Source organism: Salvelinus alpinus, chromosome 10 (genome assembly GCF_045679555.1).
Source record: "Salvelinus alpinus chromosome 10, SLU_Salpinus.1, whole genome shotgun sequence".
NCBI lineage: Eukaryota > Metazoa > Chordata > Actinopteri > Salmoniformes > Salmonidae > Salvelinus > Salvelinus alpinus.
Genome location: NC_092095.1, coordinates 85,645,918 through 85,671,879, shown reverse-complemented (window position 1 = coordinate 85,671,879; position 25,962 = coordinate 85,645,918). Strand labels below are relative to the sequence as shown.

The window sequence follows — 25,962 nt, the reverse complement described above, 5'->3', positions numbered from 1 at the left end:
TACAGCCCCTTCAGCAGGTAGGATTTATACTGTACTGTACTGTACTGCTAATACTACCATACAGCCCCTTCAGCAGGTAGGATTTATACTGTACTGTACTGTACTGTACTGCTAATACTACCATACAGCCCCTTCAGCAGGTAGGATTTATACTGTACTGCTAATACTACCATACAGCCCCTTCAGCAGGTAGGATTTATACTGTACTGCTAATACTACCATACAGCCCCTTCAGCAGGTAGGATTTATACTGTACTGCTAATACTACCATACAGCCCCTTCAGCAGGTAGGATTTATACTGTACTGCTAATACTGTACTGTACTGCTATTTCTGTTTCTTATTTTTAATTAATGTGAAAACATTTCTAAAAATCTGTTTTCCCTTTGTCATTATGGGGTATTGTGATGTCATTATGGGGTATTGTGATGTCATTATGGGGTATTGTGATGTCATTATGGGGTATTGTGATGTCATTATGGGGTATTGTGTGTAGACTGATAAGGAAAAAATGAATTTAAACAATTTTAGAATAAGGCTGTAACGTAACAATATGTGGAAAAAAGTGAAGGGGTCTGAATACTTTCCAAATGCACTGTACATACAGACAAGAATGTATATCAATCACAAATGCTTTATTTTATTCAACTTTGCCTTTTATTTCACTTAAAGGATGTATGTAACGTCATAGGATGAAACGGGGATGTATGTAACGAAGATGTAATGTCTTGGGATGAAACGGGGATGTATGTAACGAAGATGTAATGTCTTGGGATGAAACAGGGCTGTATGTAACGAAGATGTAATGTCTTGGGATGAAACAGGGCTGTATGTAACGAGGATGTAATGTCTTGGGATGAAACGGGGATGTATGTAACGAAGATGTAATGTCTTGGGATGAAACAGGGATGTATGTAACGAAGAGGTAATGTCATAGGATGAAACGGGGATGTATGTAACGAAGATGTAATGTCTTGGGATGAAACGGGGATGTATGTAACGAAGAGGTAATGTCATAGGATGAAACGGGGATGTATGTAACGAAGATGTAATGTCTTGGGATGAAACAGGGCTGTATGTAACGAAGAGGTAATGTCATAGGATGAAACGGGGATGTATGTAACGAAGATGTAATGTCTTGGGATGAAACAGGGCTGTATGTAACGAAGATGTAATGTCTTGGGATGAAACAGGGCTGTTATCAGCAGATGTAATGTCTTGGGATGAAACAGGGCTGTTATCAGCAGATGTAATGTCTTGGGATGAAACAGGGCTGTTATCAGCAGATGTAATGTCTTGGGATGAAACAGGGCTGTTATCAGCAGATGTAATGTCTTGGGATGAAACAGGGCTGTTATCAGCAGATGTAATGTCTTGGGATGAAACAGGGCTGTTATCAGCAGATGTAATGTCTTGGGATGAAACAGGGCTGTTATCAGCAGATGTAATGTCTTGGGATGAAACAGGGCTGTTATCAGCAGATGTAATGTCTTGGGATGAAACAGGGCTGTTATCAGCAGATGTAATGTCTTGGGATGAAACAGGGCTGTTATCAGCAGATGTAATGTCTTGGGATGAAACAGGGCTGTTATCAGCAGATGTAATGTCTTGGGATGAAACAGGGCTGTTATCAGCAGATGTAATGTCTTGGGATGAAACAGGGCTGTTATCAGCAGATGTAATGTCTTGGGATGAAACAGGGCTGTTATCAGCAGATGTAATGTCTTGGGATGAAACAGGGCTGTTATCAGCAGATGTAATGTCTTGGGATGAAACAGGGCTGTTATCAGCAGATGTAATGTCTTGGGATGAAACAGGGCTGTTATCAGCAGATGTAATGTCTTGGGATGAAACAGGGCTGTTATCAGCAGATGTAATGTCTTGGGATGAAACAGGGCTGTTATCAGCAGATGTAATGTCTTGGGATGAAACAGGGCTGTTATCAGCAGATGTAATGTCTTGGGATGAAACAGGGCTGTTATCAGCAGATGTAATGTCTTGGGATGAAACAGGGCTGTTATCAGCAGATGTAATGTCTTGGGATGAAACAGGGCTGTTATCAGCAGATGTAATGTCTTGGGATGAAACAGGGCTGTTATCAGCAGATGTAATGTCTTGGGATGAAACAGGGCTGTTATCAGCAGATGTAATGTCTTGGGATGAAACAGGGCTGTTATCAGCAGATGTAATGTCTTGGGATGAAACAGGGCTGTTATCAGCAGATGTAATGTCTTGGGATGAAACAGGGCTGTTATCAGCAGATGTAATGTCTTGGGATGAAACAGGGCTGTTATCAGCAGATGTAATGTCTTGGGATGAAACAGGGCTGTTATCAGCAGATGTAATGTCTTGGGATGAAACAGGGCTGTTATCAGCAGATGTAATGTCTTGGGATGAAACAGGGCTGTTATCAGCAGATGTAATGTCTTGGGATGAAACAGGGCTGTTATCAGCAGATGTAATGTCTTGGGATGAAACAGGGCTGTTATCAGCAGATGTAATGTCTTGGGATGAAACAGGGCTGTTATCAGCAGATGTAATGTCTTGGGATGAAACAGGGCTGTTATCAGCAGACATGTTGAAGGAACTTTATTAAACTGTTGAGCTGTTTTTCCATTTGTGCGTTTCTTTAAAAGTATTTATTTGTCATCAAGTTGAGTATTTCATTACCAACTCACCTCCCATCCCCTCCAGTCTACCCTGGTGGACATCTCTGCCAATACATTTGAAGGTCGATTTTGGGCAAAAGCGCGAAAATAATGTATTTTAAACAGTATAACTGATCAATGCACCATCATACATGGTCATTTATTGCTTTAAAAAAATGTCTAAATAAGATATTTGGCTACAGATGTGCCATTTCTTTCCGATCTCCAAAAACAAATCCTGTGAAATGATGTCAACACATACTGGAGGAGTTACTGGCTAGCTATAGTGGCTAGCTTAGCTAACAAACTAGCTACAGTGGCTAGCTTAGCTAACGAACTAGCTATAGTGGCTAGCTTAGCTAACAAACTAGCTACAGTGGATGGCTTAGCCAATGAACTAGCTACAGTGGCTAGCTTAGCTAACGAACTAGCTATAGTGGCTAGCTTAGCTAACAAACTAGCTACAGTGGCTAGCTTAGCTAACAAACTAGCTACAGTGGATGGCTCAGCCAAAGAATTAGCTACAGTGGCTAACGAACTAGCTATAGTGGCTAGCTTCGCTAACAAACTAGTTACAGTGGCTAGCTTAGCTAACAAACTAGCTAACGAACTAGCTACAGTGGCTAGCTTAGCTAATGAACTAGCTACAGTTGAAGTCGAAGTTTACATACACTTAGGTTGGAGTCATTAAAACTCATTTTTCAACCACTCCACAAATTTCTTGTTAACAAACTATAGTTTTAGCAAGTCGGTTAGGACATCTACTTTGTGCATGACACAAGTAATTTTTCCAACAATTGTTTACAGACAGATTATTTCATTTATAACTCACTGTATCACAATTCCAGTGGGTCAGAAGTTTACATACACTAAGTTGACTGTGCCTTCAAACAGATTGGAAAATTCCAGAAAATGATGTCATGGCTTTAGAAGCTTCTGATAGGCTAATTGACATAATTTGAGTCAATTGGAGGTGTACCTGTGGATGTATTTCAAGGCCTACCTTCAAACTCTGTGGCTCTTTGCTTGACATTATGGAAAAATCTAAAAAAATTGTAGACCTCCACAAGTCTGGTTCATCCTTGGGAGCAATTTCCAAACGCCTGAAGGTACCACGTTCATCTGTACAAACAATAGTACGCAAGTATAAACACCATGGGACCACGCAGCCGTCATACCGCTCAGGAAGGTTCTGTCTCCTAGAGCTAAACGTACTTTGGTGCAAAAAGTGCAAATCAATCCCAGAACAACAGCAAAGGACCTTGTGAAGATGCTGGAGGAAACAGGTACAAAAGTATCTATATCCACATTAAAACGAGTACTATATCGACATAACCTGAAAGGCCGCTCAGCAAGGAAGAAGCCACTGCTCCAAAACTGCCATAAAAAAGCCAGACTACGGTTTGCAACTGCACATGGTGACAAAGATCGTACTTTTTGGAGAAATGTCCTCTGGTCTGATGAAACAAAAATATAACTGTTTGGCCGTAATGACCATCATTATGTTTGGTGGAAAAAGGGGGAGGCTTGCAAGCCGAAGAACACCATCCCAACCGTGAAGCACGGGGGTGGCAGCATCATGTTGTGGGGATGCTTTGCTGCAGGAGGGACTGGTGCACTTCACAAAATAGATGGCATCATGAGGCAGGAAAATTATGTGGATATATTGAAGCAACATCTCAAGACATCAGTCAGGAAGATAAAGCTTGGTCGCAAATTGGTCTTCCAAATGGACAATGACCCCAAGCATACTTCCAAAGTTGTGACAAAATGGCTTAAGGACAACAAAGTCAAGGTATTGGAGTGGCCATCACAAAGCCCTGACCTCAATCCTATAGAACATTTGTGTGCAGAACTGAAAAAGTGTGTGCGAGCAAGGAGGCCGGCTGCGTGGTCCCATGGTGTTTATACTTGCGTACTATTGTTTGTACCTGACTCAGTTAAACCAGCTCTGTCCGGAGGAATGGGCCAAAATTCACCCAACTTAATGTGGGGAGCTTGTCGAAGGCTACCTGAAACATTTGACCAAAGTTAAACAATTTAATGGCAATGCTACCAAATACTAATTGAGTGTATGTAAACTTCTGACCCACTGGGAATGTGACGAAAGAAATAAAAGCTGAAATAAATCATTCTCTCTACTATTATTCTGACAGTTCACATTCTTAAAATAAAGTGGTGATCCTAACTGACCTAAGACAGGGACTTTTTACTAGGATTAAAAGTTAGGAATTGTGAAAAACTGAGTTTAAATGTATTTGGCTAAGGTGTATGTAAACTTCCGACTTCAACTGTACGTTGGTGCACACCTGACTAGAATGACACTGATGTACCACCATAGACACACCCCATTTATGTTTAGAAAATTGGGAAAGATGCGGAGTTGGACTGTTTTTTCGTGTCCAAAGTTGACCTTTAACAGGAAACCCCATCTCTACTGCTACAGGTTATAAAACAGGACCAAATATCATCTCCAATATTAACATCTACTTTGACAGCAGAGCATTTCTCTGTTGAGTCGACTGGAAGTTTAGAAGTCTGTACAGTTACGTAGAGCGTTTAGAGCCCTGACCCTAAACGGGATACATTCTGAGCTCTTAGTGATAACCACCAACACTCCTCGCGACCCTATGGGCTCTATTCAATCTGCTGAAGTTCAACTTTACCACCTGATAGAAATGTGAAGGCCATGTCCCTGTGTTAGCGGAGACTGCATTCACGGTAAACGCCGCATATGTCGGCTCAATAAGAAATGACCTTTACATTTCTATCACACGGTCTGTAACACTTCAGCCATCCAGATTGAATAGAGCCCTAATTCTAGTTGAGTAACCGAACCCTAAGTAAGTTACCCTAACCCCCTAACCAACCTTAAATGACCCCTAACCAGCCTTAAATAGCCCCTAACCCCCTAACCAACCTTAAATGACCCCTAACCAACCTTAAATGACCCCTAACCAACCTTAAATGACCCCTAACCAACCTTAAATTACTCATAACCCCCTAACCAACCTGAAATTACCCCCAACCAACCTTAAATTACCCCTAACCCCCTAGCCAACCTTAAATGACCACTAACCAACCTTAAATGACCCCTAACCAGCCTTAAATGGCCCCTAACCCCCTAACCAACCTTAAATGACCCCTAACCAACCTTAAATGACCCCTAACCAACCTTAAATGAAAGGGAGGAAAGGGGAGGGATGGATGGAGGGATGGAGGAAGAAAGGGAGGAAAGGGGAGGGATGGAGGAAGGGAGGGAGGGAGGAAAGGAGGGAGGGAATGAGAGAGAGCGAGAGGAGGCAGACAAAGCAGAACACTGGACAGACACCAGGAGACAGGTCTTCAGGCACATTATTGTTTTTCTTTCGTCCCCCAATCTTAGTTTTGCTACGATATCTCTGAGCCCAGATCACCGCGGAAACCACACAGCCTGGATCACCATGGAAACCACACAGCTTGGATAACCATGGAAACCACACAGCTTGGATAACCATGGAAACCACCCAGCTTCACACTGGAAGACATCTTAATTCAAGATACATAATAATGATTTAAAAATGTGGTTTCGTGGTTTAATGCGACGAAAATAAAAAGTATTTCCTGTATCCTCTCAGTACATAGGATCAGTGGAACGTTGGGACCAGGTAGGACCAGTGGGTGGAGTTAGAATGACCAGGTAGAACCAGGGGACAGTTATGACCAGGGGAGTTAGCATGTCGAAGACGTCTCGAGCAGCAGGGTATTATGTTCATCTGACTGTCATGTTATTCAGCAGTCTGTCCTCCAGGGCAGAAGTGTGGAGCTCTAGCTCTCTGGTTCCTCCAGGTGTCTGGGCAGGCAGGGTTGCTGGTGGACCGTGCTGGTGCCCCAGGATACCCCTAGGGAAGGGGACATGCTACGGAGGCCCACCCCACCTAGAGGCATCATGGAAGGGGACAGACTGCGCAGGCCAACCCCACCCAGAGGCACCAAGCTGGGGGACAGGCTGCGGAGGCCAACCCCTGATCTGAAGCTGAGCTCCGGGGCAGGCAACAGGGGCTTCAGGATGCTGACCAGGCAGAAGGCTGAGCCGCTCTTAGGGATGAAGTTGACCTTGTTACGGTCCGGACACAGGAAGGGAGGAATCTCCTGGAGGGGTCTGGGACTGGAACACAAACACATTGTCATTCAACACTAATATGACACAGGTTATTTATGGTATTTACTTAGCAGAGTGTCCTTTTCCTATACAAGAGGAGTAATACCAGTTTGGCCACAAAAAGCTGTACATGGCTAGTTTTAATGTTCTGAGTTAACTTCTACTATGTTGGGCTCACACTAGTTTTAATGTTCTGAGTTAGCTTCTACTATGTTGGGCTCGCGCTAGTTTTAATGTTCTGAGTTAGCTTCTACTATGGTGGGCTCACGCTAGTTTTAATGTTCTGAGTTAGCTTCTACTATGTTGGGCTCGCGCTAGTTTTAATGTTCTGAGTTAGCTTCTACTATGGTGGGCTCACGCTAGTTTTAATGTTCTGAGTTAGCTTCTACTATGGTGGGCTCACGCTAGTTTTAATGTTCTGAGTTAGCTTCTACTATGGTGGGCTCACGCTAGTTTTAATGTTCTGAGTTAGCTTCTACTATGTTGGGCTCGCGCTAGTTTTAATGTTCTGAGTTAGCTTCTACTATGGTGGGCTCACGCTAGTTTTAATGTTCTGAGTTAGCTTCTACTATGGTGGGCTCACGCTAGTTTTAATGTTCTGAGTTAGCTTCTACTATGGTGGGCTCGCGCTAGTTTTAATGTTCTGAGTTAGCTTCTACTATGGTGGGCTCACGCTAGTTTTAATGTTCTGAGTTAGCTTCTACTATGTTGGGCTCACGCTAGTTTTAATGTTCTGAGTTAGCTTCTACTATGGTGGGCTCGCGCTAGTTTTAATGTTCTGAGTTAACTTCTACTATGTTGGGCTCACGCTAGTTGAGAAAAGAACCAAGTAAGTAACATCAGAGTGTGGTTATATGTTATCAGAGTGTGGTTATATGTTGTAACATCAGAGTGTGGTTATATGTTGTAACATCAGAGTGTGGTTATATGTTGTAACATCAGAGTGTGATTATATGTTATCAGAGTGTGGTTATATGTTATCAGAGTGTGGTTATATGTTATCAGAGTGTGGTTATATGTTATCAGAGTGTGGTTATATGTTATCAGAGTGTGGTTATATGTTATCAGAGTGTGGTTATATGTTATCAGAGTGTGGTTATATGCTGTAACATCGTTAACATCATTGATGACGCCCCAAAGCTTTTTTCTGTCATTCTTTATATCCTTTATCTTTAATTCATAGTGTAGTTTCTTCTTTTATTCCGTTTACTCACATTTCTCAATTTGCAATACGTTTGCCAATCGGTTGTGCAGCCAGACTTAATTGCCATTCCTTTTTCCTCATCCCTCTCAACCATAACATTTTTCAATTCCTCATCAATCTAAGGGGATTTAACAGTTTTAACAGTCATTTTCTTAATGGGTGTTTATTAGTAACTGGAATAAGCAACTTCATACATGTGTCAAGTGCAGCATCTGGTTGCTCCTCATTACACACCACAGACCAGCAAATATTCTTCACTTCATCAACATATGAATCACAACAAAACTTATTGTATGACCTCTTATCCACTATATTAGGCCCAGCCTTTGGCACTTTGGTTTTCCTAGAAATGGCTATTATATTGATCACTACATCCTATGAATTTGGATACTGCTTTTAACCAAATTTGGATAAGACGTTGAGGAATTGTTGTTAATGTGTATTGTTATTACGATATTTTAAATGAGAAAGGAGAGGTCAGGGGTTAGGGTGTACTCTCACAGCCCTCAGGACGTTTAGGGTCAGGGGTTAGGGTCAGGGGTTAGGGTGTACTCTCACAGCCCTCAGGACGTTTAGGGTCAGGGGTTAGGGTGTACTCTCACAGCCCTCAGGACGTTTAGGGTCAGGGGTTAGGGTTAGGGTCAGGGGTTAGGGTGTACTCTCACAGCCCTCAGGACGTTTAGGGTCAGGGGTTAGGGTTAGGGGTCGGTCAGGGGTTAGGGTTAGGGGTTAGAGGTCAAGAGTTAAGGTTAGGCTGTACTCACAGTGACTCCTCAAAGAACTTGACCTTCTCACAGCCCTCCGGCGGCTCCCTCTTGAACATGTAGCTGTTGTTGGGCTTCGGAGACGCTGCATACTTCGGGAGAGGCGAGCAGGGACCCAGTTCTGGGGTCAGACAGACAGACAGACAGACAGACAGACAGACAGACAGACACAGACAGGAAGCAGGTCAGTCACAATTTTCAGGGTGAGGGGGACAAAGCTATGGATATGTGTGTGTGTGTGTGTACCTTTCTCCTCTGCGGGGTAGGGGCTGCCTCCTCCCATATCGTTGAGGATGGTGAGGTAGGAGGGAGAGATGGAGTCGGGCCGGCTGCTGCTGTTGCTATGCTTACCGCCACCGAGGCCCCCCCCTGAGGGGGTCTGTGTGTCGATGCTTCGGGTGGAGCTGCTGCGCTGGGGGGGGAGGGGTGGGGGGGCGCGGTGCCCGTCTGGGACATCTTGGGGCTGAACCCAAACCACACATAAATTATAACACTTGATTTGTGTGTGTGTGTGTATGTGTGTGTGTGTGTGTGTGTGTGTGTGTGTGTGTGTGTGTGTGTGTGTGTGTGTGTGTGTGTGTGTGTGTGTGTGTGTGCGTGTGTGTGTGTGTGTGCGTGCGTGTGGCAGTGCGTGCGTGCGTGCGTGTGTGTGTGTGTTAACAAGAACAAGGACTCACAATAATAACCTCATCTCGTAGTTGTGGTGTGTCACGGATGATGATGCGTTCAATCTCCTGGTTGAGACCCTCCACACTGTTCCTGAAGCGCGGCGCCGTCGGCTTGGGGATCAGGATGGTCTTATTGGGCATCTGGGCCTGACATACAGACAGGGGTTAGTGGTAGAGTTAGGGTTAACCCTTAGAGATGGGGTTAAGGTTAACCCTTAGAGACGGGGTTAGGGTTAACCCTTAGAGATGGAGTTAGGGTTAACCCTTAGAGATGGGGTTAGGGTTAACCCTTAGAGATGGAGTTTAGGGTTAACCCTTAGAGATGGGGTTAGGGTTAACCCTTAGGGATGGGGTTAGGGTTAACCCTTAGAGATGGGGTTAAGGTTAACCCTTAGAGATGGGGTTAGGGTTAACCCTTAGGGATGGGGTTTAGGGTTAACCCTTAGAGATGGGGTTAGGGTTAACCCTTAGGAATGGGGTTAGGGTTAACCCTTAGAGATGGAGTTTAGGGTTAACCCTTAGAGATGGGGTTAGGGTTAACCCTTAGAGATGGGGTTAAGGTTAACCCTTAGAGACGGGGTTAGGATTAACCCTTAGAGATGGGGTTAGGGTTAACCCTTAGAGATGGGGTTAAGGTTAACCCTTAGAGACGGGGTTAGGGTTAACCCTTAGAGATGGGGGTTAGGGTTAACCCTTAGAGATGGAGTTAGAGTTAACCCTTAGAGATGGAGTTAGAGTTAACCCTTAGAGATGGAGTTAGAGTTAACCCTTAGATATGGGGTTAGAGTTAACCCTTAGAGATGGAGTTTAGGGTTAACCCTTAGAGATGGGGTTAGGGTTAACCCTTAGAGATGGGGTTAGGGTTAACCCTTAGAGATGGAGTTAGGGTTAACCCTTAGAGACGGGGTTAGGGTTAACCCTTAGAGATGGGGGTTAGGGTTAACCCTTAGAGATGGAGTTAGAGTTAACCCTTAGATATGGGGTTAGAGTTAACCCTTAGAGATGGAGTTAACCCTTAGATATGGGGTTAGGGTTAACCCTTAGAGATGGGGGTTAGGGTTAACCCTTAGAGATGGGGTTAGGGTTAACCCTTAGAGATGGAGTTAGGGTTAACCCTTAGAGATGGGTTTAGAGTTACACCCTTAGAGATGGGGGTCAGGGTTAACCCTTAGAGATGGGGTTAGGGTGAACCCTTAGAAATGGGGTTATGGTTAACCCTTAGAGATGGGGTTAGAGTTAACCCTTAGAGATGGGGTTAGGGTTAACCCTTAGAGATGGGGTTAGAGTTACACCCTTAGAGATGGGGTTAGGGTTAACCCTTAGAGATGGGGGTCAGGGTTAACCCTTAGAGGTGGGGTTAGGGTTAACCCTTAGAGATGGGGTTAGGGTTAACCCTTAGAGATGGAGTTAGGGTTAACCCTTAGAGATGGGTTTAGAGTTACACCCTTAGAGATGGGGGTCAGGGTTAACCCTTAGAGATGGGGTTAGGGTTAACCCTTAGAAATGGGGTTAGGGTTAACCCTTAGAGATGGGGTTAGAGTTAACCCTTAGAGATGGGGTGAGGGTTAACCCTTAGAGATGGAGTTAGAGTTAACCCTTAGAGATGGGGTTAGAGTTAACCCTTAGAGATGGGGTTAGAGTTAACCCTTAGAGATGGGGGTTAGGGTTAACCCTTAGAGATGGGGGTTAGGGTTAACCCTTAGAGATGGGGTTAGGGTTAACCCTTAGAGATGGGGTTAGGGTTAACCCTTAGAGAGGATGTTAGGGTTAACCCTTAGAGATGGGGTTAGGGTTAACCCTTAGAGATGGGGTTAGGGTTAACCCTTAGAAATGGGGTTAGGGTTAACCCTTAGAAATGGGGTTAGGGTTAACCCTTAGAGATGGGGTTAGAGTTAACCCTTAGAGATGGGGTTAGGGTTAACCCTTAGAGATGGGGTTAGAGTTAACCCTTAGAGATGGGGTTAGGGTTAACCCTTAGAGATGGGGTTAGAGTTAACCCTTAGAAATGGGGTTAGAGTTAACCCTTAGAGATGGGGTTAGAGTTAACCCTTAAAGATGAAATTAGGGTTAACCCTTAGAGATGGGGGTTAGGGTTAACCCTTAGAGATGGGGGTTAGGGGAAGGAGTAGATAGAATGAGGCTCAGGGTAGGGTACCTGTGACTGGATGATGGCAGCATGACTACCGTTGAAGGGGGACTTGCGGTCCTTGTCCCTGCGGTGACGGCTGCTGCGCTTACTGCGCTGGAGTTGCTGTCGCAATTTAGCAATCTGGAGCAGAGAAGAGTTGCTGGGTTAGGGGGTATACTGATAGGATGTTGTTATCTAAGCACAAAGATGTGGAGAGTTGTCACTATGTTGTATTCATGTGGAGTGTATCACTATGTTGTCATTATGTTGTCACTATGTTGTCACTATGTTGTCACTAATTTGTTATCATGTGGAGTGTCACTATGTTGTCACTATGTTGTCACTATGTTATCACTATGTGGAGTGTCACTATGTTGTCATTCATGTGGAGTGTATCACTATGTTGTCACTATGTTGTCACTATTGTTGTTATCATGTGGAGTGTCACTATGTTGTCACTATGTTGTCACTATGTTGTCACTATGTTGTCACTATGTTGTTATCATGTGGAGTGTCACTATGTTGTCACTATGTTGTCACTATGTTGTCACTATGTTGTCATCATGTGGAGTGTCACTATGTTATCACTATGTTGTCGCTATGTTGTCACTATGTGGAGTGTCACTATGTTGTCACTATGTTGTCACTATGTTGTCACTATGTAGTTATCATGTGGAGTGTATCACTATGTTGTCACTATGTTGTCACTATGTTGTTATTATGTTGTCACTATGTTGTTATCATGTGGAGTGTCACTATGTTGTCACTATGTTGTTATCATGTGGAGTGTCACTATGTTGTCACTATGTTGTTATCATGTGGAGTGTGTCACTATGTTGTCACTATGTTGTCACTATGTTGTCATCATGTGGAGTGTCACTATGTTGTCACTATGTTGTCACTATGTTGTCACTATGTTGTTATCATGTGGAGTGTCACTATGTTGTCACTATGTGGAGTGTCACTATGTTGTCACTATGTGGAGTGTCACTATGTTGTCACTATGTTGTCACAATGTTGTCACTATGTTGTCACTATGTTGTTATCATGTGGAGTGTCACTATGTTGTCACTATGTTGTTATTATGTGGAGTGTCACTATGTTGTCACTATGTTGTTATTATGTGGAGTGTCACTATGTTGTTATCATGTTGTTATTATGTGGAGTGTCACTATGTTGTCACTATGTTGTTATTATGTGGAGTGTCACTATGTTGTCACCATGTTGTTATGTGGAGTGTCACCATGTTGTTATGTGGAGTGTCACTATGTTGTTATTATGTGGAGTGTCACTATGTTGTTATTATGTGGAGTGTCACTATGTTGTTATGTGGAGTGTTACCATGTTATTATGTGGAGTGTCACCATGTTATTATGTGGAGTGTCACTATGTTGTTATGTGGAGTGTCACCATGTTATTATGTGGAGTGTCACTATGTTGTTATGTGGAGTGTCACCATGTTGTTATTATGTGGAGTGTCACTATGTTGTTATGTGGAGTGTCACCATGTTGTTATGTGGAGTGTCACCATGTTATTATGTGGAGTGTCACCATGTTATTATGTGGAGTGTCACTATGTTGTTATTATGTGGAGTGTCACTATGTTGTTATTATGTGGAGTGTCACCATGTTATTATGTGGAGTGTCACCATGTTATTATGTGGAGTGTCACTATGTTATTATGTGGAGTGTCACTATGTTGTTATGTGGAGTGTCACTATGTTGTTATGTGGAGTGTCACCATGTTATTATGTGGAGTGTCACCATGTTATTATGTGGAGTGTCACCATGTTGTTATGTGGAGTGTCACTATGTTGTTATGTGGAGTATCACTATGTTGTCAGTATGTTGTCACTATGTTGTTATTATGTGGAGTGTCACTATGTTGTTATCATGTTGTCACTATGTTGTCACTATGTGGAGTGTCACTATGTTGTCACTATGTGGAGTGTCACTATGTTGTCACTATGTTGTCACTATGTTGTCACCATGTTGTTATGTGGAGTGTCACTATGTTGTTATTATGTGGAGTGTCACTATGTTGTCACTATGTTGTTATGTGGAGTGTCACCATGTTGTTATGTGGAGTGTCACTATGTTGTTATTATGTGGAGTGTCACTATGTTGTTATGTGGAGTGTCACCATGTTGTTATTATGTGGAGAGTCACTATGTTGTTATGTGGAGTGTCACTATGTTGTTATGTGGAGTGTTACAATGTTATTATGTGGAGTGTCACTATGTTGTTATGTGGAGTGTCACTATGTTGTTATGTGGAGTGTCACTATGTTGTTATTATGTGGAGTGTCACTATGTTGTTATGTGGAGTGTCACTATGTTGTCACCATGTTGTTATGTGGTGTCACTATGTTGTTATTATGTGGAGTGTCACTATGTTGTCACCATGTTGTTATGTGGAGTGTCAACATGTTGTTATGTGGAGTGTCACTATGTTGTTGTTATGTGGAGTATCACTATGTTGTCACTATGTTGTCACTACGTTGTTATTATGTGGAGTGTCACTATGTTGTTATGTGGAGTGTCACTATGTTGTCACCATGTTGTTATGTGGTGTCACTATGTTGTTATTATGTGGAGTGTCACTATGTTGTCACCATGTTGTTATGTGGAGTGTCACCATGTTATTATGTGGAGTGTCACTATGTTGTTATGTGGAGTGTCACTATGTTGTTATTATGTGGAGTGTCACTATGTTGTTATGTGGAGTGTCACTATGTTGTTATTATGTGGAGTGTCACCATGTTATTATGTGGAGTGTCACCATGTTATTATGTGGAGTGTCACTATGTTGTTATTATGTGGAGTGTCACTATGTTGTTATGTGGAGTGTCACTATGTTGTTATGTGGAGTGTCACTATGTTGTTATTATGTGGAGTGTCACCATGTTATTATGTGGAGTGTCACTATGTTGTTATTATGTGGAGTGTCACCATGTTATTATGTGGAGTGTCACCATGTTATTATGTGGAGTGTCACTATGTTGTTATTATGTGGAGTGTCACTATGTTATTATGTGGAGTGTCACCATGTTATTATGTGGAGTGTCACCATGTTGTTATGTGGAGTGTCACTATGTTGTTATGTGGAGTATCACTATGTTGTCACTATGTTGTCACTATGTTGTTATTATGTGGAGTGTCACTATGTTGTTATCATGTTGTCACTATGTTGTCACTATGTGGAGTGTCACTATGTTGTCACTATGTTGTCACTATGTTGTCACCATGTTGTTATGTGGAGTGTCACTATGTTGTTATTATGTGGAGTGTCACTATGTTGTCACCATGTTGTTATGTGGAGTGTCACCATGTTGTTATGTGGAGTGTCACTATGTTGTTATTATGTGGAGTGTCACTATGTTGTTATGTGGAGTGTCACCATGTTGTTATTATGTGGAGAGTCACTATGTTGTTATGTGGAGTGTCACTATGTTGTTATGTGGAGTGTTACCATGTTATTATGTGGAGTGTCACTATGTTATTATGTGGAGTGTCACTATGTTGTTATGTGGAGTGTCACTATGTTGTTATTATGTGGAGTGTCACTATGTTGTTATGTGGAGTGTCACTATGTTGTTATTATGTTGTTATTATGTGGAGTGTCACTATGTTGTCACCATGTTGTTATGTGGAGTGTCACCATGTTGTTATGTGGAGTGTCACTATGTTGTTGTTATGTGGAGTATCACTATGTTGTCACTATGTTGTCACTATGTTGTCACTATGTTGTTATTATGTGGAGTGTCACTATGTTGTTATCATGTGGAGTGTCACTATGTTGTTATGTGGAGTGTCACTATGTTGTTATGTGGAGTGTCACTATGTTGTTATTATGTGGAGTGTCACTATGTTGTTATTATGTGATGTGTCACCATGTTATTATGTGGAGTGTCACTATGTTGTTATTATGTGGAGTGTCACTATGTTGTTATGTGGAGTGTCACTATGTTGTTATGTGGAGTGTCACTATGTTGTTATTATGTGGAGTGTCACTATGTTATTATGTGGAGTGTCACTATGTTGTTTGGTGGAGTGTCACTATGTTGTTATTATGTGGAGTGTCACTATGTTGTTATTATGTGATGTGTCACCATGTTATTATGTGGAGTGTCACTATGTTGTTATTATGTGGAGTGTCACTATGTTGTTATGTGGAGTGTCACTATGTTGTTATGTGGAGTGTCACTATGTTGTTATTATGTGGAGTGTCACTATGTTGTTATTATGTGGAGTGTCACTATGTTGTTATTATGTGGAGTGTCACTATGTTGTTATTATGTGGAGTGTCACTATGTTGTTATCATGTGGAGTGTCACTATGTTGTTATTATGTGGAGTGTCACTATGTTGTTATTATGTGGAGTGTCACTATGATGTTATTATGTGGAGTGTCACTATGTTGTTATCATGTGGAGTGTCACTATGTTGTTATTATGTGGAGTGTCACTATGTTGTTATTATGTGGAGTGTCACCATGTTATTATGTGGAGTGTCACCATGTTGTTATGTGGAGTGTCACTATGTTGTTATGTGGAGTGTCACCATGTTGTTATTATGTGGAGTGTCACTATGTTGTTATGTGGAGTGTCACTATGTTGTTATTATGTGGAGTGTCACTATGTTGTTATCATGTGGAGTGTCACTATGTTGTTATGTGGAGTGTCACTATGTTGTTATTATGTGGAGTGTCACTATGTTGTTATTATGTGGAGTGTCACCATGTTGTTATGTGGAGTGTCACTATGTTGTTATTATGTGGAGTGTCACTATGTTGTTATTATGTGGAGTGTCACCATGTTATTATGTGGAGTGTCACTATGTTGTTATGTGGAGTGTCACCATGTTATTATGTGGAGTGTCACCATGTTATTATGTGGAGTGTCACCATGTTGTTATGTGGAGTGTCACTATGTTGTTATGTGGAGTGTCACTATGTTATTATGTGGAGTGTCACTATGTTGTTATGTGGAGTGTCACCATGTTGTTATTATGTGGAGTGTCACTATGTTATTATGTGGAGTGTCACTATGTTATTATGTGGAGTGTCACCATGTTGTTATGTGGAGTGTCACCATGTTGTTATTATGTGGAGTGTCACTATGTTGTTATGTGGAGTGTCACTATGTTGTCACCATGTTGTTATGTGGTGTCACTATGTTGTTATTATGTGGAGTGTCACTATGTTGTCACCATGTTGTTATGTGGAGTGTCACCATGTTGTTATGTGGAGTGTCACTATGTTGTTATTATGTGGAATGTCACCATGTTATTATGTGGAGTGTCACCATGTTATTATGTGGAGTGTCACCATGTTGTTATGTGGAGTGTCACTATGTTGTTATGTGGAGTGTCACTATGTTATTATGTGGAGTGTCACTATGTTGTTATGTGGAGTGTCACCATGTTGTTATGTGGAGTGTCACTATGTTGTTATGTGGAATGTCACCATGTTATTATGTGGAGTGTCACTATGTTGTTATGTGGAGTGTCACCATGTTGTTATTATGTGGAGTGTCACTATGTTATTATGTGGAGTGTCACTATGTTGTTATGTGGAGTGTCACTATGTTGTTATGTGGAGTGTCACTATGTTGTTATGTGGAGTGTCACCATGTTGTTATTATGTGGAGTGTCACCATGTTGTTATTATGTGGAGTGTCACCATGTTGTTATTATGTGGAGTGTCACTATGTTATTATGTGGAGTTTCACTATGTTATTATGTGGAGTGTCACCATGTTGTTATGTGGAGTGTCACCATGTTGTTATTATGTGGTGTCACTATGTTGTTATGTGGAGTGTCACTATGTTGTCACTATGTTGTCACTATGTTGTCACTATGTTGTCACTATGTTGTTATTATGTGGAGTGTCACTATGTTGTCACCATGTTGTTATGTGGAGTGTCACCATGTTGTTATGTGGAGTGTCACTATGTTGTTGTTATGTGGAGTATCACTATGTTGTCACTATGTTGTCACTATGTTGTCACTATGTTGTCACTATGTTGTTATTATGTGGAGTGTCACTATGTTGTTATCATGTGGAGTGTCACTATGTTGTTATGTGGAGTGTCACTATGTTATTATGTGGAGTGTCACTATGTTGTTATGTGGAGTGTCACTATGTTGTTATTATGTGGAGTGTCACTATGTTGTTATGTGGAATCACTATGTTGTCACTATGTTGTCACTATGTTGTCACTATGTTGTCACTATGTTGTTATCATGTGGAGTGTCACTATGTTGTTATCATGTGGAGTGTCACTATGTTGTTATGTGGAGTGTCACTATGTTATTATGTGGAGTGTCACTATGTTGTTATGTGGAGTGTCACTATGTTGTTATTATGTGGAGTGTCACTATGTTGTTATGTGGAATGTCACCATGTTATTATGTGGAGTGTCACTATGTTGTTATGTGGAGTGTCACTATGTTGTTATTATGTGGAGTGTCACCATGTTATTATGTGGAGTGTCACTATGTTGTTATTATGTGGAGTGTCACCATGTTATTATGTGGAGTGTCACCATGTTATTATGTGGAGTGTCACTATGTTGTTATTATGTGGAGTGTCACCATGTTATTATGTGGAGTGTCACCATGTTATTATGTGGAGTGTCACCATGTTATTATGTGGAGTGTCACCATGTTATTATGTGGAGTGTCACTATGTTATTATGTGGAGTGTCACCATGTTATTATGTGGAGTGTCACCATGTTATTATGTGGAGTGTCACTATGTTGTTATGTGGAGTGTCACCATGTTATCATGTGGAGTGTCACTATGTTGTTATTATGTGGAGTGTCACTATGTTGTTATGTGGAGTGTCACCATGTTGTTATGTGGAGTGTCACTATGTTGTCAGTATCTAAAGGCAGAGACTGACCAGTGTGACTGACCTCTTTGAGCTGGTCGGTGCTCCCGCAGGAGGCTGATCTCTTGTGGCTCCCCCGTCTCCTCTCATCCGCCCAGGCCCTGGGGGTCTGACACCACAGAGAGAGACAGGTGAGATGCATGCTAACACACACACACACACACACACACACACACACACACACACACACACACACACACACACACACACACACACACACACACACACACACACACACACACACACACACACACACACACACACACACACACACACACTCACCTGAGTGGCCTTGTCCCTCATGTAGGGAGTGTGGTGGGCGTGGCTTCCGTCCTGAGGCCGGGGACCAATCAGGTAAGAGCCAGGGAGCGTGCCCAGTAGGGGCCACAGCTGGGAGGAGCCAGAGAAAGTGGGAGGAGCTGAATCAGCTGCTCTCTGCAGAAAGACAGAAAGACAGGAAGAGAAAAAGAGAGGGGAAAATAAAAATTAGCAAAGAGTTGTTTGTAAACAGCCCTTGTGTTAGTAAACAAACATTAGCTATGTCAACAGAAAGCCTATCTACCCAGAGCGACCCTATAAGCATCTGTTGGCTGGGGATAGGGTCTGGGCCAGCTAGACAGATGGTTTGACCCTCTGTCTGTCTGTCCAAACCCAAACCCTCCACAGGCCTAAAGCTGATTCTACTGTGAGATGCTCAGACTGAGGCAGGTGCCCCACTGATGTAAACCACCAATACAATACACACTAACCATCCAACCCAGCCATATAACCCATCATACAGACCATCCAACCCAGCCATATAACCCATCATACAGACCATCCAACCCAGCCATATAACCCATCATACAGACCATCCAACCCAGCCATATAACCCATCATACAGACCATCCAACCCAGCCATATAACCCATCATACAGACCATCCAACCCAGCCATATAACCCATCATACAGACCATCCAACCCAGCCATATAACCCATCATACAGACCATCCAACCCAGCCATATAACCCATCATACAGACCATCCAACCCAGCCATATAACCCATCATACAGACCATCCAACCCAGCCATATAACCCATCATACAGACCATCCAACCAAGCCATATAACCCATCATACAGACCATCCAACCCAGCCATATAACCCATCATACAGACCATCCAACCCAGCCATATAACCCATCATACAGACCATCCAACCCAGCCATATAACCCATCATACAGACCATCCAACCCAGCCATATAACCCATCATACAGACCATCCAACCCAGCCATATAAACCCTAACCCATCATACAGACCATCCAACCCAGCCATCCAACCCATCATACAGACCATCCAACCCAGCCATATAACCCATCATACAGACCATCCAACCCAGCCATATAACCCATCATACAGACCATCCAACCCAGCCATATAACCCATCATACAGACCATCCAACCCAGCCATATAAACCCTAACCCATCATACAGACCATCCAACCCAGCCATCCAACCCATCATACAGACCATCCAACCCAGCCATATAACCCATCATACAGACCATCCAACCCAGCCATATAACCCATCATACAGACCATCCAACCCAGCCATATAACCCATCATACAGACCATCCAACCCAGCCATATAACCCATCATACAGACCATCCAACCCAGCCATATAAACCCTAACCCATCATACAGACCATCCAACCCAGCCATCCAACCCATCATACAGACCATCCAACCCAGCCATCCAACCCATCATACAGACCATCCAACCCAGCCATATAACTCATCATACAGACCATCCAACCCAGCCATATAACCCATCATACAGACCATCCAACCCAGCCATATAACCCATCATACAGACCATCCAACCCAGCCATATAAACCCTAACCCATCATACAGACCATCTACCCCCTGTCCCCTTTACCCGGTCTCCTCTACCCGTCCCCAGATATCCTCCTGTCCCCTCTACCCCCCAGTCCACAGATACCCCGTCTCCTCTACCCCCTGTCCCAAGATATCCTCCTGTCCCCTCTACCCCCTGTCCCCAGATATCCTCCTGTCCCCTCTACCCCCTGTCCCCAGATATCCTCCTGTCCCCAGATATCCTCCTGTCCCCTCTACCCCCTGTCCCCAGATATCCTCCTGTCCCCTCTACCCCCTGTCCCCTCTACCCCCTGTCCCCTCTACCCCCTGTCCCCAGATATCCTCCTGTCCCCTCTACCCCCTGTCCCCAGATATCCTCCTGTCCCCAGATATCCTCCTGTCCCCTCTACCCCCTGTCCCCTCTACCTCCTGTCCCCTCTACCCCCTGTCCCCTCTACCTCCTGTCCCCTCTACCCCCTGTCCCCTCTACCCCCTGTCCCCTCTACCCCCTGTCCCCAGATATCCTCCTGTCCCCTCTACCCCCTGTCCCCAGATATCCCCATGTCCCCTCTACCCCCTGTCCCCTCTACCCCCTGTCCCCTCTACCCCCTGTCCCCTCTACCTCCTGTCCCCTCTACCCCCTGTCCCCTCTACCCCCTGTCCCCTCTACCCCCTGTCCCTCTAACCTGTTTCAATTAAGAAACAAGCTGAGTCTGCTGTTATTGTCATGCTGCTCAGATGAACCCTAATACAAGAGAGAGAGCTGGTCCAGCAGAGAAGCTATATTTGGCAGCAGAGCCCTCCCTTTCCCTCAGAACCAAGCATCACTGTTGCTAAGGGACTAGGGCACTTCATACTGGCATATCTGGATCCAAACACAAACCAGATGCCAACAATGTGCTCTCTCTTTCTCTCTCTCCCCTCTTTCTCCCCCTCTCTCTGCAGGACCACACTCTTAAACATTGGACAACAACATGTTACAGTAGTCATCACTATTAAGAACACACAGCCATGATCAAGAGAAGATAAATGATAAATGTTTGATCAATGCCGACCCGTGCATTCATTACCGGTAGTACTATCCGTTTGATAATCAGATCCAGTGATTGGCTCACCTGTGAAGAGGCCTTGTGATGGAGGGTACGTGCCCAGCAGTGAGGCGAGAGATGAGACCTGCCGCTAACCTGGAGACGAGACTGGGGGGATCAGGGGGAGGAACCGGGAGAGGGCGACAGCCGAGCAGAGATGTCGGAGACGGAGACGACAGACACAAACAAGCAGTAATGAACAGATGGCTCGTGGATGCGCATAGAGAGGTTGCTATGGGCGTCGCTGTAGCCTGCCTGCTGAAACGCGCGGTATTGTTGATAACGAGGATGAGCAGTCCGTTTTGTCGTGATGGTGAAAATATATCATCCGATGAAAATGATGTAAAATATTTCAGATAGCGAGGATCCACGTTGCAGATTAGCGCGAAGAATATCAGGGAAATAACAAATAACAGGGCTGGGGATGGAAGATTCTTTGCTTGCAGAGCGGAGAGAGACCGTTACAGCGGATCCGTGCGTGGCTTTGTCGTAGCGAGTCACCACGCTGCTCGTGCTGATGCCGCAGTTGCTAGGGCGCGTGGTGCAGATGATTTCCACGAACCAAGGCGCGCGTGTGCGGGGCGACGCATAGACCTACCGTATAAATAACAGTGCGGTGGTTTCCATGCGGACTGGGGCTCAAACCCACCGGTCTATATGGGTTTAACAGTCAGGGAACGGATTATTCTCAGTTACAGAACAAAAACAGTGGCTGAAATCAAATAGACTTTGAAGCAGCTGTCAGCAACACACAATATACCGTATTTAGTCCACGAGCCACGGGCCGTCAGGCTCACTGGGGGTGACAATGTCTCATAGGGATTGTTTTGCAGGTCTATGTGCCTAGAGTTGGAAAATGTGTGATAGCAGTGCAGCAATGGTAGTATGTATGTGATAACACGTTGTTTTATCCCTCCACCCCATACATCTTTCACACAGGGATTTTACCCTCGGACAGGAAAAAAAGGAACACATTGATACATTTTAAACCAAGTTTGACAAGTGGTTCTGAAAGGTCATGAAATTACCTAATATAATTACCTATATTACCTATATTAAATGATATATAATATAACCACCTTTGAAAGCACCAGGTACAACAAGCCGATTGTTTAAACATCGGCCATATTGTGCCATTGACATTAGAAGGTTGGAAGGTTAAAGAATTCCACGTAATGGGGGAGCTGTGTGTTTGGATTGTAACGTCCCTGAGGCACCACGTTGGATTGTAACGTCCCTGATAGAGGCACCACGTTGGATTGTAATGTCCCTGATAGAGGCACCACGTTGGATTGTAACGTCCGTGAGGCACCACGTTGGATTGTAACGTCCCTGATAGAGGCACCACGTTGGATTGTAACGTCTGTGAGGCACCACGTTGGATTGTAACGTCCCTGATAGAGGCACCACGTTGGATTGTAACGTCCCTGATAGAGGCACCACGTTGGATTGTAACGTCCCTGATAGAGGCACCACGTTGGATTGTAACGTCCCTGATAGAGGCACCACGTTGGATTGTAACGTCCCTGATAGAGGCACCACGTTGGATTGTAATGTCCCTGATAGAGGCACCACGTTGGATTGTAACGTCCGTGAGGCACCACGTTGGATTGTAACGTCCCTGATAGAGGCACCACGTTGGATTGTAACGTCCGTGAGGCACCACGTTGGATTGTAACGTCCCTGATAGAGGCGCCACGTTGGATTGTAACGTCTGTGAGGCACCACGTTGGATTGTAACGTCCCTGATAGAGGCACCACGTTGGATTGTAACGTCCCTGATAGAGGCACCACGTTGGATTGTAACGTCCCTGATAGAGGCACCACGTTGGATTGTAACTTCCCTGATAGAGGCACCACGTTGGATTGTAACGTCCCTGATAGAGGCACCACGTTGGATTGTAACTTCCCTGATAGAGGCACCACGTTGGATTGTAACGTCCCTGATAGAGGCACCGCGTTGGATTGTAACTTCCCTGATAGAGGCACCACGTTGGATTGTAACGTCCCTGATAGAGGCACCACGTTGGATTGTAACGTCCCTGATAGAGGCACCACGTTGGATTGTAACGTCCCTGATAGAGGCACCACGTTGGATTGTAACGTCCCTGAGGCATCACGTTGGATTGTAACGTCCCTGATAGAGGCACCACGTTGGATTGTAACGTCCCTGATAGAGGCACCACGTTGGATTGTAATGTCCCTGATAGAGGCACCACGTTGGATTGTAACGTCCGTGAGGCACCACGTTGGATTGTAACGTCCCTGATAGAGGCACCACGTTGGATTGTAACGTCCCTGATAGAGGCACCACGTTGGATTGTAACGTCCCTGATAGAGGCACCACGTTGGATTGTAACGTCCCTGAGGCATCACGTTGGATTGTAACGTCCCTGAGGCACCACGTTGGATTGTAACGTCCGTGATAGAGGCACCACGTTGGATTGTAACGTCCGTGATAGAGGCACCACGTTGGATTGTAACGTCCCTGATAGAGGCACCACGTTGGATTGTAACGTCCCTGATAGAGGCACCACGTTGGATTGTAACGTCCGTGATAGAGGCACCACGTTGGATTGTAACGTCCGTGATAGAGGCACCACGTTGGATTGTAACGTCCCTGATAGAGGCACCACGTTGGATTGTAACGTCCCTGATAGAGGCACCACGTTGGATTGTAACGTCCGTGATAGAGGCACCACATTGGATTGTAACGTCCGTGATAGAGGCACCACGTTGGATTGTAACGTCCCTGATAGAGGCACCACGTTGGATTGTAACGTCCGTGATAGAGGCACCACGTTGGATTGTAACGTCCCTGATAGAGGCACCACGTTGGATTGTAACGTCCGTGATAGAGGCACCACGTTGGATTGTAACGTCCCTGATAGAGGCACCACGTTGGATTGTAACGTCCGTGATAGAGGCACCACGTTGGATTGTAACGTCCGTGATAGAGGCACCACGTTGGATTGTAACGTCCCTGATAGAGGCACCGTGTTGGATTGTAACGTCCCTGATAGAGGCACCACGTTGGATTGTAACGTCCGTGATAGAGGCACCACGTTGGATTGTAACGTCCCTGATAGAGGCACCACGTTGGATTGTAACGTCCCTGATAGAGGCACCACGTTGGATTGTAACGTCCCTGATAGCGGAACCACGTTGGATTGTAAGGTCCGTGATAGAGGCACCACTTGCAGCTGGAACAGGGTTTAAGATGAGCAGATACAGGACCACCACGGAATCCACCCATTAATGCCCAGTTCAAGTGCTAGTCGGAACTAGGAACCTCCGAGTTGGAATGAATGCTATTTGTGTAGAGCTTCCTATTGGTTAACTCTGATACTTCCCAAGTGGGAAACTCTGTATCTACAGGATATCTGACATGTTATTAGATATGAGGAGACATTCTCCAGATACACGCGTCCTTCATTTCATACGGATTACAACGGGAACCAGCTATGAGCTGTCCAGTGACACCAGCCCACCAGACTAGCTAAATACCGCTTGCTTCGAGCCTAGCAACACTGAACCAAATCAAATCAAATATTATTGGTCACATACACATGGTTAGCAGATGTTAATGCGAGTGTAGAGAAATCCTTGTGCTTCTAGTTTCGACCGTGTAGTAATATCTAACAAGTAATCTAACAATTTCACAACGACTACTTTATACTCACAAGTGTAAAGGAATGAATAAGAATATGTACATATAAAAGATGGATGAGCGATGGCCGTGCGGAATAGGCAAGATGCAGTAGATGGCATAGTACAGAATATACATATGAGATGAGTAATGTAGGGTATTTAAACATTATATAAAGTGACATTGTTTAAAGTGACTAGTGATACATTTACTGCCAGGTCGCAGTAAATGTATGTGTTTAATACATTTATTACCTAACCCTGAGTTCTAATAACTATACCACTGTGTTTAATACATTACCTAACCCTGAGTTCTAATAACTATACCACTGTGTTTAATACATTACCTAACCCTGAGTTATAATAACTATACCACTGTGTTTAATACATTACCTAACCCTGAGTTATAATAACTATACCACTGTGTTTTATACATTACCTAACCCTGAGTTCTAATAACTATACCACTGTGTTTTATACATTTATTACCTAACCCTGAGTTCTAATAACTATACCACTGTGTTTAATACATTACCTAACCCTGAGTTATAATAACTATACCACTGTGTTTTATACATTTATTACCTAACCCTGAGTTCTAATAACTATACCACTGTGTTTAATACATTACCTAACCCTGAGTTATAATAACTATACCACTGTGTTTAATACATTACCTAACCCTGAGTTATAATAACTATACCACTGTGTTTAATACATTTATTACCTAACCCTGAGTTATAATAACTATACCACTGTGTTTTATACATTACCTAACCCTGAGTTATAATAACTATACCACTGTGTTTAATACATTTATTACCTAACCCTGAGTTATAATAACTATACCACTGTGTTTAATACATTACCTAACCCTGAGTTCTAATAACTATACCACTGTGTTTAATACATTTATTAC

General features: G+C 43.7%; 2 protein-coding genes across 3 annotated transcripts; one reads left to right on the top strand and one right to left on the bottom strand.

The window, feature by feature from the left end:
• Nucleotides 1-613: 613 nt before the first annotated feature.
• LOC139532897 (protein FAM117B-like) lies at nt 614-22,094 on the bottom strand. Of its 2 annotated transcripts, none has more exons than XM_071331060.1 (8): nt 21,423-22,094; nt 18,729-18,881; nt 18,472-18,555; nt 11,580-11,693; nt 9,443-9,571; nt 9,003-9,219; nt 8,757-8,877; nt 614-6,794 (listed from the first exon to the last, which is right to left on the bottom strand). In XM_071331060.1, the coding sequence occupies exons 2-8, from the start codon at nt 18,747-18,749 to the stop codon at nt 6,455-6,457; spliced, it is 1,026 nt and encodes a 341-aa protein (XP_071187161.1). In that variant the 5' UTR covers nt 18,750-18,881; nt 21,423-22,094; the 3' UTR covers nt 614-6,454. The 2 variants fall into 2 exon arrangements, with proteins under 2 accessions (XP_071187161.1, XP_071187160.1); XM_071331059.1 differs by having other exon boundaries at nt 9,434-9,571; nt 21,423-22,087.
• LOC139533009 (uncharacterized) lies at nt 19,137-20,992 on the top strand. The gene is made up of 2 exons (XM_071331157.1): nt 19,137-19,154; nt 20,393-20,992. The coding sequence occupies exons 1-2, from the start codon at nt 19,137-19,139 to the stop codon at nt 20,990-20,992; spliced, it is 618 nt and encodes a 205-aa protein (XP_071187258.1).
• Nucleotides 22,095-25,962: the final 3,868 nt, after the last annotated feature.